Source organism: Notolabrus celidotus, chromosome 12 (genome assembly GCF_009762535.1).
Source record: "Notolabrus celidotus isolate fNotCel1 chromosome 12, fNotCel1.pri, whole genome shotgun sequence".
NCBI classification, from domain to species: Eukaryota; Metazoa; Chordata; class Actinopteri; order Labriformes; family Labridae; genus Notolabrus; species Notolabrus celidotus.
The window spans coordinates 23,688,108-23,701,759 of NC_048283.1; the positions used below are offsets into that span (position 1 = coordinate 23,688,108).

At 42.9% G+C, this 13,652-nt stretch overlaps 1 protein-coding gene across 7 annotated transcripts in view; it reads right to left on the bottom strand.

Moving 5' to 3' along the window:
* adgrb1a (adhesion G protein-coupled receptor B1a) overlaps positions 1 to 13,652 on the bottom strand; it is a 177,298-nt gene that overhangs the window by 4,563 nt on the left and 159,083 nt on the right. For 4 of the 7 annotated variants that reach the window (XM_034698287.1, XM_034698286.1, XM_034698291.1 and 1 more), the window contains 7 exons: positions 12,033 to 12,131; positions 8,625 to 8,796; positions 7,061 to 7,156; positions 6,929 to 6,968; positions 3,981 to 4,639; positions 1,453 to 1,488; positions 1,080 to 1,238 (listed from right to left, as the gene is read on the bottom strand). In XM_034698287.1, the coding sequence (XP_034554178.1) occupies positions 1,080 to 1,238; positions 1,453 to 1,488; positions 3,981 to 4,639; positions 6,929 to 6,968; positions 7,061 to 7,156; positions 8,625 to 8,796; positions 12,033 to 12,131 (1,261 nt within the window). The remainder of the gene's footprint in view (positions 1 to 1,079; positions 1,239 to 1,452; positions 1,489 to 3,980; positions 4,640 to 6,928; positions 6,969 to 7,060; positions 7,157 to 8,624; positions 8,797 to 12,032; positions 12,132 to 13,652) is intronic. The other 3 variants (XM_034698288.1, XM_034698289.1, XM_034698292.1) reach the window with 1 other exon arrangement.

A 13,652-nucleotide genomic window follows, 5' to 3' on the forward strand; every position in this document is an offset into this window, starting at 1 on the left:
GCTGAATAACGATGAGCTCTTACTCACGACCAGTGAGTTAAAGCTGTATCTTTATGTCATGTATTCAAAGGGAGGGTTAGGTCTGTATGAGGTACTTATCAATAGTATTGGCTGATTTATACTTCTGCGTCACCCCTACGCAGCATGATACACTACTCCTCATCATAGACAGTATAATAAATGGACGTAGTGTCCATGTCACCCAAATCTTTTTGAAGCCGATCGTCAGCGGGTGCCATATTGGAAATGCTGAACTCAACCTAACTTCTGTCGAGCTAGTGTGAGGTAAAGAGGTGGGCCTTTAGCTTCCTCGCTTACAGCTACAAGGTATCCACCTGTAAATCAAGTCAGCCACATCCTTAGCAAAACTCTTAAGTTTGATATCTTCAAAAATAACAAATTATAAAAACATTCACCCCCTATTTGAGATCTAGCGGACACTCGAGGAACTGCCTTTTTTAACACTTCCGCACTGGCTTCAAAACTCTTGTAAGTTGCTAAAGTATGTGGTGCTTGTGACTCTGTCTGCAGCTATAGATAGCGTAGCTTCCGAGTGGGACCTTTAGCTTCCTCAAACAGGGACCATGCTGACTGTTATCTATTGTACGTGATGTATAAAGACCTCATACAAACCCCGCCTAACAAGATAAAGGATTATGCCTCTCAATTACTCATTAATAACCTGAAATTTACGACATGTGATTTACATTGAGAGCTGAGTTGTAGTCTTAACAAAGACAGCTTCATATCAGGACTGCCTCTTTGTCAGCTTGGTCACCAGACTCACATCCCTACAGGTCATTTGTTTTGAGGAGAACCTTCGGACTGACATTGTGTCCTGGACATTGTTTGCAGATGTAGTTTGTATTACCACCTCTCAAAGTCCCCCCGACTCATTTCGTCTGGCACTGACATTACAGGAAGATTAAAAATGCAATCTTTGAAATGGCTGCACTAATAATTAAACAGTGAGCTCCACCAAAGCGTGGCGTTTCGTGTTAATGATAAGAGAAAAGGAGAACAACATTAGATATAGGGGAGGGAGGGGGGGGCAGACAGAATAAAGTTAAACTCTTTACACTCATGTTGGTCTTGTCGCTGCTGGCGGAGGACACGCTCCATCGTTTGGCAGCTTTGGCATCAACAGGTGGAGACTCTCTATCCTTGTCTGCACTGTGAATCTTCCTGTTCAGGTCCTGAAACATGTCCTGGTGGCGTTTCCTGGTGTGCATTATCTTCTACACAGGGATATTGCATTGTTATGTATGAGGCAAACAGCACAGGCTACCATCAATCCTAATCCCCGAATCTTAACACTGTAGTCCCAACCCAACTTTGAATGATCTAAGAAATGTTTGAAAACATGTAGAGGTCTGAATATCTAACTTAGAGACATCAGCTGTTTGGTCTAAGTCTACAAAACTCTGCAGGAATCAAAGAGACTAAAATTACCTCAAAGTCAAGCTCTGCATAGCGTGATTTTCGTCTCTGGGGGGAGATGAGACAGAGAGATTAAAGATGTGTTTTGACACTGTGTGCCATGTGAGCAGACAAACGCTCCAGTGTTTAGCTCTTTGATTGTGTATCCCCACATTAAACAGGAAAGTGGTGAGTCATGAGGGAGGAAATAAGGTTTGCTGCTGGTCTTTCTGACCCTGTTGGCGCAAGTTTGCTGTTAACAGATTGTGACCGAATGACCTTTAAGTCGTCCATCACGGAGTGGTGAAGGGAAACCTGACCTTCGGGCTGCTCGGCTGCTGTGGCAGCTGCAGCCTCACACAGCATTATGGAAGTGTGTTTTGCCCCGGAGTGAAACGGCACCAGCAGGCAGATGTCCAGGCGGCTGTGAGCTGAGCACTGTGTCATCTCATCCTGTCACTGCTGTCTGCACCGGGAGCTGAGTGAAAACTAACCTTCTAAAGAGGCTGTCCTTACACAGAGCCAGATGATGGAGGGTTCGTTATGAATGTAATAGCGGAGCTGCTCCTGTCTACTTTATCATCACAGGGGGAGACGACCTTAGCATACAGGAATGGAAGCACAGTGCCTTTTATAGCTTCTTTTCATTATTATAAATAAATATTTGGTTTGTTATTGTCTGGCTCCCTGGTTGATCATCGTTTGGTCTAAAGAAAGGGTGCCAATGCTGCGTAATGTGATCGTGGAGAGAGTGAAGGATGTGGCTGTAGTGAAAGAGAAATAATGGATGAGCAACAAAACAATTAAGTGTCATGACATAAGGTAAAACTTACAGCAATACATGGACAGTGATGTAATGTCATGGCAAAGGCAGCACACTAAGGGCCTGTGTCCACTGATGTTTTTTGTGTGCTGCAGCTTCAAAGTTCTGCACAAAACGAATGCAGCATGAAAATGCTTGTCTTCGCAGCACTCTGATTGGATCTCAGATTGGACCGTGTATGTTTAAGGCGTATTTCAGACTCAAGTCGTGTACAAGTTAGTGATATTTTCCTGCACTTATCCTCATCACAGTCCATCTCGTGCACCCAGACTTGATTTTGTAAGGGTGCATGAGCAGCTTCTAATGTCAGGACAGGATTCCCCTCAGTTACTTTTTATGCTTTCTTTGTAATATGTTGTCAAAAGCAAATACTGCGCATACAGAGCAAATTATAGCAGACTTAGTGGTCGCTACTATAAGAAAAGTAAGTGCTGGAAGACCGCTTTTATAACCCTGCCTTGAGGTTGTGGGACACAAAGCGCAGCTATTAATGGTCACAGGCCCTCGTTATGTTTACACACATTGAGAATGGGAAGATAACCAGAATCATCATGGTAAATTCAGCAACATATCACTTCATCAATAGTCACACCTGCCAGTCTGCTTCTATTTTTTAAAATCTGCTTTTATTAAAAGTTGTATTCCATTCACCTGATTTTTTAAAACTCATGACCTCCTGCAGACGTCTCACATTAAAGCCTCACAAGAAAGAACGGGATTATGCCCATGAGGTGCCACAAGGTCCCAAATGAGTATGCACAGACTAGTGGAACTTGTGCATGCTGTTGTATTGACTGAAATCCCAAACAGTAACATAGAAGTGCTGTTTGGGATACTGAGGCCAGGAGAAGTTAGCATGTGATGCTAGCAGAAGTAGAAGGAGTGCCAGCCAATGAAACAGGGAAGGTCATAAACAATCTGTGCAGAAGTGCTGGGTTTTACTGACTGAAGCTGAAAGCAGGTTAAGTGAAAACCCTGAATTGAGGGAAACTCTGGGTTTAGTGTTTTGGAGAGGTAGGTGACTCAAACCCGAGGAAGAGGGAGAACTCAAGCCTGTTGCAGAGAGGTAACTGAAGCTCAAACTGACCTTGTACTCTCTTGTACATTCAAACTAACATAGGGATTTCCAGCTTGAGCAGGGTGAAATAAGTGGACTGCTATTTTGTTGCATGTAGCCACAGTGAAGCGACATATCAGTGCTACAGCTGTTAATGCTGTCTTTTCATGGTTTTGGTGCATGCCCAGAACTATGAGTGAACCTACTCAGAGTCGACTGATTATAACTCTTGGGTAAATCCGCTCAGACTTCAAGGTTAGACTCAGAGTCTGATGAACCTCCCTCCTGAAATGAGTCCCAGGACTAGAAATGATTGGACATTAGAAATTAGTTTTAAACTGGCTTTTAACTGGCAGAACTGTGAGTATGGCGTGACTGCTGCTGTCCTGAATTTACCATAACAAACAGATAAACAAAAGCGTGATGTTGAGTTTGCATGAAAACAGAAATCATTCACAGCACATGAAAGAAAAAGTGATGTCCTCTGAATATCTTTAAACACACTTAAAAAAAAAAAAAAATTCTCTAATTAAAGCCGGGTTCAAATTAATGCCTCCCTTTATCAGATTAATGGTTTGTATTAAAGTACAAAACACAACTCGACATGCATGTCTGGTTCCGGTATGTACATGAGGCTGATAATGCATGACAGGAATATGCTGATCACCGTGGTGGTCTTACCTCCAGGGAGCTCATGGACAGAGTGGAGATGGTCTCACTCTTGGACATCACACCAGAGTTACCAGAGTCTCCTATATCGCACACGCTGTTGATTGCCTGTGCGTCTCTGGGCATGTTCTGCAGGTTGTGTGCAGGTGAGTCTCTGTCAGAGCATGATACGCTGATCTGGTCAGCAGGGAGGCTCTTCAGCCCGAATCCAGGCACTGGTTCTCCGCTGATGGGGTTCGCCAGGTGGATGAGTCTGGTCTGCGGCAGCTGCTCGATGTTGATGTTGTACTTGGCTGGATCGTCTTTCCCCTTAGATGCTTTTATTGTGCCCGTGTTGTTTGTCGGTAGAATGACATAACCAGGGCCTTTGGCGGCAGCGTCAGAACTGCTGCCTTCGCCGTTCCCTCGTGGCAGCTCGCCGTCCAGCTGCTTGAAGAGCTCACCATCACAGATGTAGATGGATTTGGCTCCGGGGAGCTCAGTGCTGATTCCCTTTGCGGCGCCTTTCTCCCTGCGCAGAGTGAGGGTGTGACTGGTGTAGTCGGCCACATTCTGGAGGTGAACCTTGGCCATGCTGGCTGGCATGGTGTTGAAGTTAGAACCCTTCTGAAGGGTGAGGGTCCCAGAGGAAGCCTTCTCTTCCCCCTGGAGAGAGGAGCGCTTCACGGTGCCTGAAGGACACAGAAAGACAGAAAACAACGTGAGACAAAGAGCTGGAACAGAAACTGGAAAGGGCAGTTTCATTGTTGTGTTAATTTGTTCACTATGGTCCTTTTCAGTCTAAAAAAAGCCAAGAAAGCAGTTCCTGTTCTCGAAGTTGACCTTCCTTGCGTTTAGAAAAGTTGCTGCCAACCAACCAAAACACAGTCAAAACAATGTGAGTCAATCCTCCTGTCCAAACATGGTCACAAATTCCTCCAAAGAAACAAGACACCGCCTAACACAAGGTTTGAAAACATCCTCAAACATTTACGTTCTTAAACCACATTCTTTCAAAACCTCCTGCCAATATTTGAGCGCAGAGCTGCACAGTTTTCTGACCCTGTTGCAGACTTTCATAATCACTGCTTTTCAGCAGAAATATTCTTCAGCTTCCACCAAACAATTTATTGTTTGAGGTAAAGGCATCATGAGCCTGTTTGATTTACTCATCGGTTTTAAAACAAGCCTATTAAAATATTTTTCTGACTACCTGAGCCAGAGGGTCACACACTGAGTCCCTGCAGCTGCTGCCAGAGTTCCTCAGTTAACAATCCCGCCCAGGGTCGGACAGAAACCAGACTAATGTCCTTCTTACACGAAGGTCTGGTGGAGTCAGAATCATCCGGCTAGAATCCACCATGGACAGAAAAAAGCACTTGGACAACATTCAGAATATGTGTTATTCTTCGGTCTATCGATAATCACCCTTTACTCTTCAGCTGTGTTAAATGCTTGATTCTGATTGGTCCTAACAAATCATAACAATGGTGATTAATTCTCAATAGGGACAACCTGATCACATGTGTCGTATTGAATCAAGGGGATTTGATTTGATGGGAAAAAGAAAGAAAGGAGTCGAGCATTCTTCACTCTGCCTGTTGACACTGTGGCAAAAAAGTTAGTTTTTGCCACAGGCTTAACAGGCTTAACCACCTGCTAACAACAGATTATCCTTTACTCTAACACCAATGCTAGTTCAATCCTGCAGAGTGTTATGACAGTTCAGAAAACAGAAGATCCCTACAAAAAGACAACACCACAAAGGTCTTGTTGGTTGAAATTAAAGATTCTCCAGAGCGACCAATCTCCTGGTCGTTTTAACAGAAGTTCAAATTCTGAGAATCCGACTAAAGGTAAGAAAACCCTCGGAAAAAAGTCAACATTTAGCACAAGTAATGTAATTCGGCTAAACATGGGATATAAGAGTCAACAGGTAACCAATCTTAAATTAGTTAGCAGAGTGTGGCTTACACTAGCAGAGCTAGTACCACCCTGCAGGTTAGCGTCCTCATGCCTGTGCTGGTCCCTCATTGCTCTGGTGAAGTGGTTACATGTCAGTTTAACCAGACACAGCCTACATACAACTTTATCTCCATTTACTAGATCAACATACTGGCAAACCACGCCGCAATAAGAGGTAACATCTGTCACCTGTGCTCCTTTACATCCAGGTAGTAGAGCTTTAGAGCACCATGAGTGGCGAGTGGCTGCACTACAGTTTAGATACAACATATGAACGTCATTTCATTCCAAAAATTATGACACATTTTTAAACTGACAGATTATTCTGGTGCCAATAGGCAAGAGTGATGAAAAAACTCCTCATTTTACAATAACAACAGCGGCATGTCCGTGTAGACTTTCTACAGTACTAAACACAATCGCTCCTTGTCAACTCCTCCTGTTTGACGGATAAAAAGAAGAAGACAATCATCTCACTTTGCTCTTTTCTGTCTTGCTTTGCTTTTTTTCTCCACTGTGTCTCAGTAGCTTTTATGCCCCAGATGCTTTCTTGATATCCTGTCTCAAGAGATAATCAGATTTTCACTCCCAGCGGATATCAGAGCACAGCCAGTCTCTGATGCAGCACTGTCGGGAGGGACTTAATTATACGGCAGTGATGTAGGAGAGACTCACACAGCCACATTTATCTGCATATAACTGCTCAGCACACGTTCATCCCACTCCTATCATCCCGGACTAAACTGCCTTATGCAGCTGTAATGTGCCGTAACTCTTGTCAAAACAGCTCCGTGGTGAAGGGAGGCGGCTGTGATGTTGATTGTAAGACACAAGAGCAGAAGTGAGGGGGAACATGCCTCACATCTGTTCTGACACCGCTGAGGATGTTGAATCAGTCAAAATACAGAGAGGCGGCACAAAGAGACATCTGTAGCTTTTCAACAGCATTCCCCGAAGTGAAATCACACAAAAACACACACACAAACAACATCACACACACTCAACTCACAACTTACCTGATCTGCAAGCCATATCCACGTCTTTCTCAAAGTCAGTCTGAGGACAGGAGACAATAAGGAGCATGTTAGGAGTGCGCAGCTGGCCGGTATGTAATAAGAAATCATGAGAGGAAGCAAACACGTTCACACCATGAGCTGAGCGTGGCCATTCTGGAAAGATCCTCCTGAATCTCCGTTGGCGTCCTCCTGCCGGTCCACCACACGGCACTTGACTGCTTCCTGAACCTAAAGAGAAGAGGACAGAAGAGGATCTGAGTACAGGTAGATGAATCAGGTCACGAATACTGAGAGAACTTCAAAGACTAAAGAGTTAAGGTCTTAAAAACGGTCTATTAAACCACAAAATACAGAACTCGTGGTTGTACGCCTCCAACAACCACCAAATCAACGTTTGGACTCTTTTCGGAACCTAGGACAGAGCAAGACCGCCGGACAGCTGGAGTCATGTGACCGAGGTTTTCCCGCTGTAATCACTGAATCAAGGATTCTCCTCCTCCTCTCCTCATCCATGTTGTCTTTATGGTCCTCTGAACACCTCTGACCTGTTGACTCCAGGCCTGGCTCATCATGACGGTTTGTTGTTGTAGTTAAGTGAAATATGATCTGGTGATAACACAGAGTTTTATTCTGAAACTTAACCGGATGTTTTTATTTTGTCGTGCTCCAGCATCTGGCAAAAATATAAGTCACGTGTGTCTGATCTGGAGGGCTCCGACCTGCAGGAACAGACACTCAGCTGGAACGCAACAGAGCGGATCCAGTGGAAGTTAACGCATTGACCAGAATAGAAACCTATCAGATCCGGTGCCGTGACGGATCAGAGACGGACTGGACACAGATCCGGTGGAATTTGGCCGTACAATGTGTGTTTCTATGTTTTCATCGCTGCAGATTTTCTTGACTTTTACACTTAATACCTGTCTATAATTCTACAGTAGAGTACAGTAATTGATGTAGTTTAGTAAATGTCAATGATTAAGGGCTGGAGACTGACTCTACTGAAAAGGAATATAGATGCAGCTGAAAAACTTGCACAACACTGATAACCACAAACATCCACTCCTCCAAAGTCCTCCAGGACCACCTCAACATCACAGAGGCTCAAGCATGGTTTTCCAAGTTTCCATTTCAATTTTTTTTGGTTAAAGTTGTAAAATGGTTAGGTTTAGGGAAATGTCACAGTTTGGGATGCAACAATAACTCAACCTGGATTCTAGAATAGAAATTACGCAGTAAAGAAATAACCGAGGGCAAACTCTGGACACGACTTCTAGCCAATCAGAGCGCAGGATGGCAGGATTAGGTGTTTTTTTGGGGGTAAATCTGTATCTCAACTTGTAATAACCGCATAGATCGATTGGGAATGAAGGCTGCTAGTGATGCTGGATGGAAATGTCTGGACACTCTCCCTTAAATCCTACAGATAGTCATGTCTGATTACTCTATTTTACTATATTTACTCACCAAATTTCATGTCAACTAAACCAGCAGGTGTCAAAATGTTGATTGCAAAAATTTTGAATCCAGCTCCCATTAATTTTTAGCCATTTGAATTGTTCGGTCCGGCACCTGTTTTGATTCAAAGACCTTAAACTGATGTCCACAGCAGCACGTCCATCATCAGCCATGCAAAGCAACCAACAATTAAAAGAAGCAAAGAGCCGATTTAGAGGTCAGCTGTTGTGTGTTTCACCTCTCTGCGCAGGATGCAGTGCACCATGACGATGACGAAGCCTTCCAGCGAGTCAAAGACTGCAAAGAGGATCTGGAAGAGTGCAGAGCGCCGGTCTGTGATGGCGAGGACGGCCGACATCCACGTGAGAGCCAGGAGGGGTAGAACCACGCAGGAGCTCCACAGTGACGCCCTGCGGGCCAGGACAAGAACTGAAGTCAGTGACGGCAAGGGGTCGACGTGACACCAAGAGAAAGACTACGTGAACATTCTGCTGTTAAAGTTTCACATTAGCTGAGATTATTCCATTACTGACACACAAGGCAGGCTTTCATACAAACAGGTTCAGGGTAATCACTTCTACTCATCCATAAAGGCAGCGATGTTTAATCTTTAAACCAATCTGCCCTCCATAACTGCCCACGCTGTTAGCATAGTGTTAGCAGCCTTCATCTCTACCCATGCATAAATACATAACATCACAACAAGTAGTCATGTAGCTATCACACACAGAAACATACATCCATTATCTGCAGATATATATGTCCATAATTCACATATATTACATGCATGTATGTTCAAGATGGCTCAGTCAAACCATAGAGGGACTAGTGCCACAGGAAAGAGAGGGGGAGCAAGGGTGAGCAGTGTGGGGGAAACAAGTGTAATGAGGCTGAAACAGAATGCAAAGACAAACAGGAGAGAGAAAGAGAGAGAGAGAGAGAGAGAGAGAGAGAGAGAGAGAGAGAGAGAGAGAGAGAGAGAGAGAGAGAGCATGTCTGAAGAAGCAACATTCCCGCTGTCCATCATTTCGCTCCTACTTTACTCTTCTTTATCTTAACGGACTCGATGAGGAGTGAACAGAACAAAAACTTGTCTCCATGTTTTTTTCTCTCCTTACATTTTTATTTAGGTAAGGACTAATCCAGAGGTGGAAAAAGTAGCTAGGAGCTTTCTTAGAGTACGAGTAAGTGACATATCTGACGATGAAGAACCCATTAAAGCCATTTAGTATAATGTACCACGTGATACATGTAGCATACTTTTCCATGAGTGCTTCTCCACGTGGACTGAAGGTTTGGGAATATTGCGAGAGATACTTTTTGGTTTAACGTGCAAAACAATCAAAATTATGTGACATATTTTGGGGTCAGCAGAAAGAGAAAATGCATTCCTGTTTCAATCGTTAATCGTAATTAATTCCTGCATGTTGCAGTTCCTTCACAGTTTTTAAATCCAAGCTAAAATAGTAAACAATGTCAAACTCATGACTTAAAGGTAGAAGACAGCTTCAAAGTGCTTCATGCACAGGTCTGTGATGATTCTCTCTCTCCTAAATAGATCTCTGCTGGCTTTGGTGATGCGGTGGAAAGCTGACATCAGTATGATCAGCTGCAACTGTATGCTTAGCTCGTAGGTGTTAGCTAATACTGGGATCCCTTTGGTGACACTTTAATTCAGTTTGAGACAAATTGCATGTTACTTTAACGCTGTCTGAGAGTTTAAATCAAAATGTGCTGTTCAAAATCTCAGTGGTGTAGTTATTTTCCATCCCATCTGCAGCAGGAAGCAGGAAGATGCTGCAGCAGCTTAGCAATGGTGTGCCATATGGGACAAAATAGGATGCATGTGATTAACGCTTTTGTCCCTCCAAAACGTATTTATGTAAAAGTTCAAAGTAGTAATGCAACTTTTTAACTTATTTTTAATCCTAGTTAGTTTCCACCTCTGGTAAATGGGGAACATAAACAGTTAAAGGGTCTTGTTATGATTTTTATTGACGTCTTTTCCACCCTCTTTTAACAGTCAGAGTAAAAAGGCTAATATTGGTGCATCATGTCACTGAATGCTAACTCAAAGAGCTTTTAGGTTATTTTCAGTCTGGACCTCATTTCCATTTTCAATGTTTATTATTAAACTACCTAACTGTAGAAATACAGATACTCTATCTGCAGAGAGAACTCTGTGTAAACCACTGTTAGCAGAATTCCAGGATTCTATGTGTACGCACATATATATTGAATATATAAGAGCATGCAATTTAGAATAAATGTGATAATGCTTCAGGATAAAATATCATTTCAGTTTGTCATTCCTGTCCAATTTTGTCCATGTATTCAGAGTTTTCGATAGATAATGAAGTTATGCTGTTGTGCTTAAATGTACACGTCTGTTAATTTGGAAAGTCCCTGATCGTTTCTGCTGTGCAAAAGGATTGTTTTAGAGAAGATCACATCAATCTATGCACAAAACAGAGTTAAAAACATTTTTTTGATTAATTGTTTTATCGAGTAACTTTGGCATTTAATGGATTTCTTTTGATCAAAATAAATTACAATTAATAACAAATAGCAACATAAAGTAAACCGGTAACCTGTTTTAAAGATTTTTTCTTCTTGTGTCAGTGGAATTGGGTCACTTTAAAAAGAGAGACATTTCGAACAGGTGTTTCTGCAGGGAATCTTCCCTTATAATACTTCAACATCCTTCTGATACTTCTGCACATAGAATAACAATCTGAGGGGTCTCTGGTAGAGCAGGTGCCTCAAGTACAGAGGTGACAGTTCTCGTAGGATCGACTCCCAGCCCTGACATGATTTGGTGCATGTCATTCCATTCTCTCTTCACGAGTTTCCTGTCTCTAGTTGTCCTATGGATGCAAAAACATGAACTTAAGTTGGATGTACACTGAGGATTGTGTTGCAGCCATTAGAGCTGAGTTGCAGCTGGAGGCCGAAGCACTCTATTGGAGCACTGCTGTGTACTTCTTAGTCATGCAGATGCCAAAACATGCAAAGCCAAGGTGTAAAAATACCAGTTTAAAGATCTTTTAGGGTTGGGAATCTAACATTTGAGAAACAAAGTTGCAGCTTTTTTATTAGAAAGTATGTCTGATGTGCTGAGTGTGTCAGATAACAGACTATGTTGTGAAATAATGAGTAAGTGATGGAACTTTGGATTTCAGCAGAGTGAAAAACTCCCTGCAAGAAGAGACGGGTAACTCTAGATTTTATAAGAAAAATAAGGATCCAGACTGATAATATTGGAGATGACCTATACAAGTAATCATAGATTACATCAACAGACACACACACAGACACTAAGAGTGTATTATTGCCCTCTCTGCATGAAGCCACTGCCTCCTCAACTTTTGTTCACACCAGCGTTGTGATTCTGACGATGTCAAACACGGGCAAACACACCATCACTCTCACCCAGGCGATCTCATTTATGCAGAGTTATTAACATGTACACAGCAAACACATAAAAGTCTCAGGAGCCTTTCATATCCTTCCTGCCAGGGCAAGAAAAAAAGACAGAGCGATAAAGGACAGAGAACCAATCAGGTGAAGGAGAAGAAGGGAGGCATTCAGCAGAGGAGAGAACAGAGGGAAGAAGAGTTAAGGAAAAATAATTAGCGGGACTAACATGGCGTTACTGGTAGCTGTGGTGGAAACGTCAGCCGAAGAGATAACTCCGCACTTGGCACATTTGAGCGTCATATTGTACAGTGGCACTGTCATCTGACTGCAAAGTCAAATTAACACGCTGTAACATACACAAACAGATACAAATGCACCTACACACAGACTCACACTGGTGCGTGTGCGCACGCACAAAACAGTCACGCAAACAGTGAGTCACAGTGTTCTCGCACAATCTCTCTCTCAGGGCTACAGTCCAGCTCGGAGTTTGGTGTGTGTGTTTGTGTGTTTGGGGTTACCTGCGTGTGACTCATGAGGCGGGGGAGGTGAGGGCTGAGACAAAGCCATTGGTGGATAATTAATGTAACACAGCATGTATGATTCTCATTAACAAAATGACTGCTTTGATGACCTGAAGGAAGTCGCGCTCCTCTCTGCTCTCAAACATGTTTTGGCTTCATGAAAACTCCTCCTTCACTTCATCTTCTACGCCCTTACATCCACATCTCTGACGCTCTGATTGTGATGATACGCTGCATGTGGCTCACCCCTACTCTTCTCAATCTGCGCAAACTGCTTATTACAAGTAATGCCAAGCTCTAATGCAAAGGTTAACAAAACACACACACACACACACACACACACACACACACACACACACACACACACACACACACACATCTCAAACCTACACAAACACATCCATGCAAGCAACAGGCTCCATCAGTCTTTGCAGCCACAAAGGGAAACTCCTGCCATGAGAGATGTGATGAAACACTAACTCATTACAGGTGTTAAATCATGACAGGCAATTTGGCCTCTAATAAACTGTCTGCCTACCTCAACCTGCAGCTCGACTGCACAGAGAGCTGCAGAGTGATTTCTTAGCTGGAGAACTGGATGTTCTGTTTAATAATCAGAAGTTGAGCTGTGAGAGGAAATGTCTAGTGTCTTTATTAAAAAAGTAAAAGTCGATTTATGAAATCTTTATATTTCATTTTTGACGCATTACTTTTCTAGGGCTTTAAAGAAAGATTTAAAATATAAAAATAAAGAAAAGAAAAAACATTCTACAAAGAGATAAGAGCTGCAGAAAAAAAAAAGACAAAAGCTGAGGGGAATTTTTGCAAAATCGGTCTATTCGTCCCCCAAGACCCCCAATCCCAGAGGTTGTTTATCTTTTATAAAATGGTTTGGCTTGGAACAACTTGATTTTTCTTAATGGCTGGCGAGGATAAAAAAGAACCTTTGTGGTGAGTCGTTAGCGTAGCGGTTTCAAGCTAGGCCCACAAACAGAGGCTACAGTCCTCGTTGCTGCAGCCACTGGTTCGACTCCCAGCCTCCACCATTGGCTACATGTCGCCCCCCCCACTCTCTATTCCCCACATTTCCAGTCTCTCTTCAGATTTCATATCAAATAAAGGTGAAATAATTAGGTATACGTTGATAGCCTGATGGATAAATTATTTGCATCTTCCTCATATTCCAGCCGTTACTTCGCTAAACTTGCTGAAAACAACAACAGGGAAACACAAAACAAGCGAGGCATCAGAGTTATTAAAAAATCCAATCACCGAGGGTGGAAGCAAAATATCCCTCCCAACTGAGACTGTCTTGATCGTCT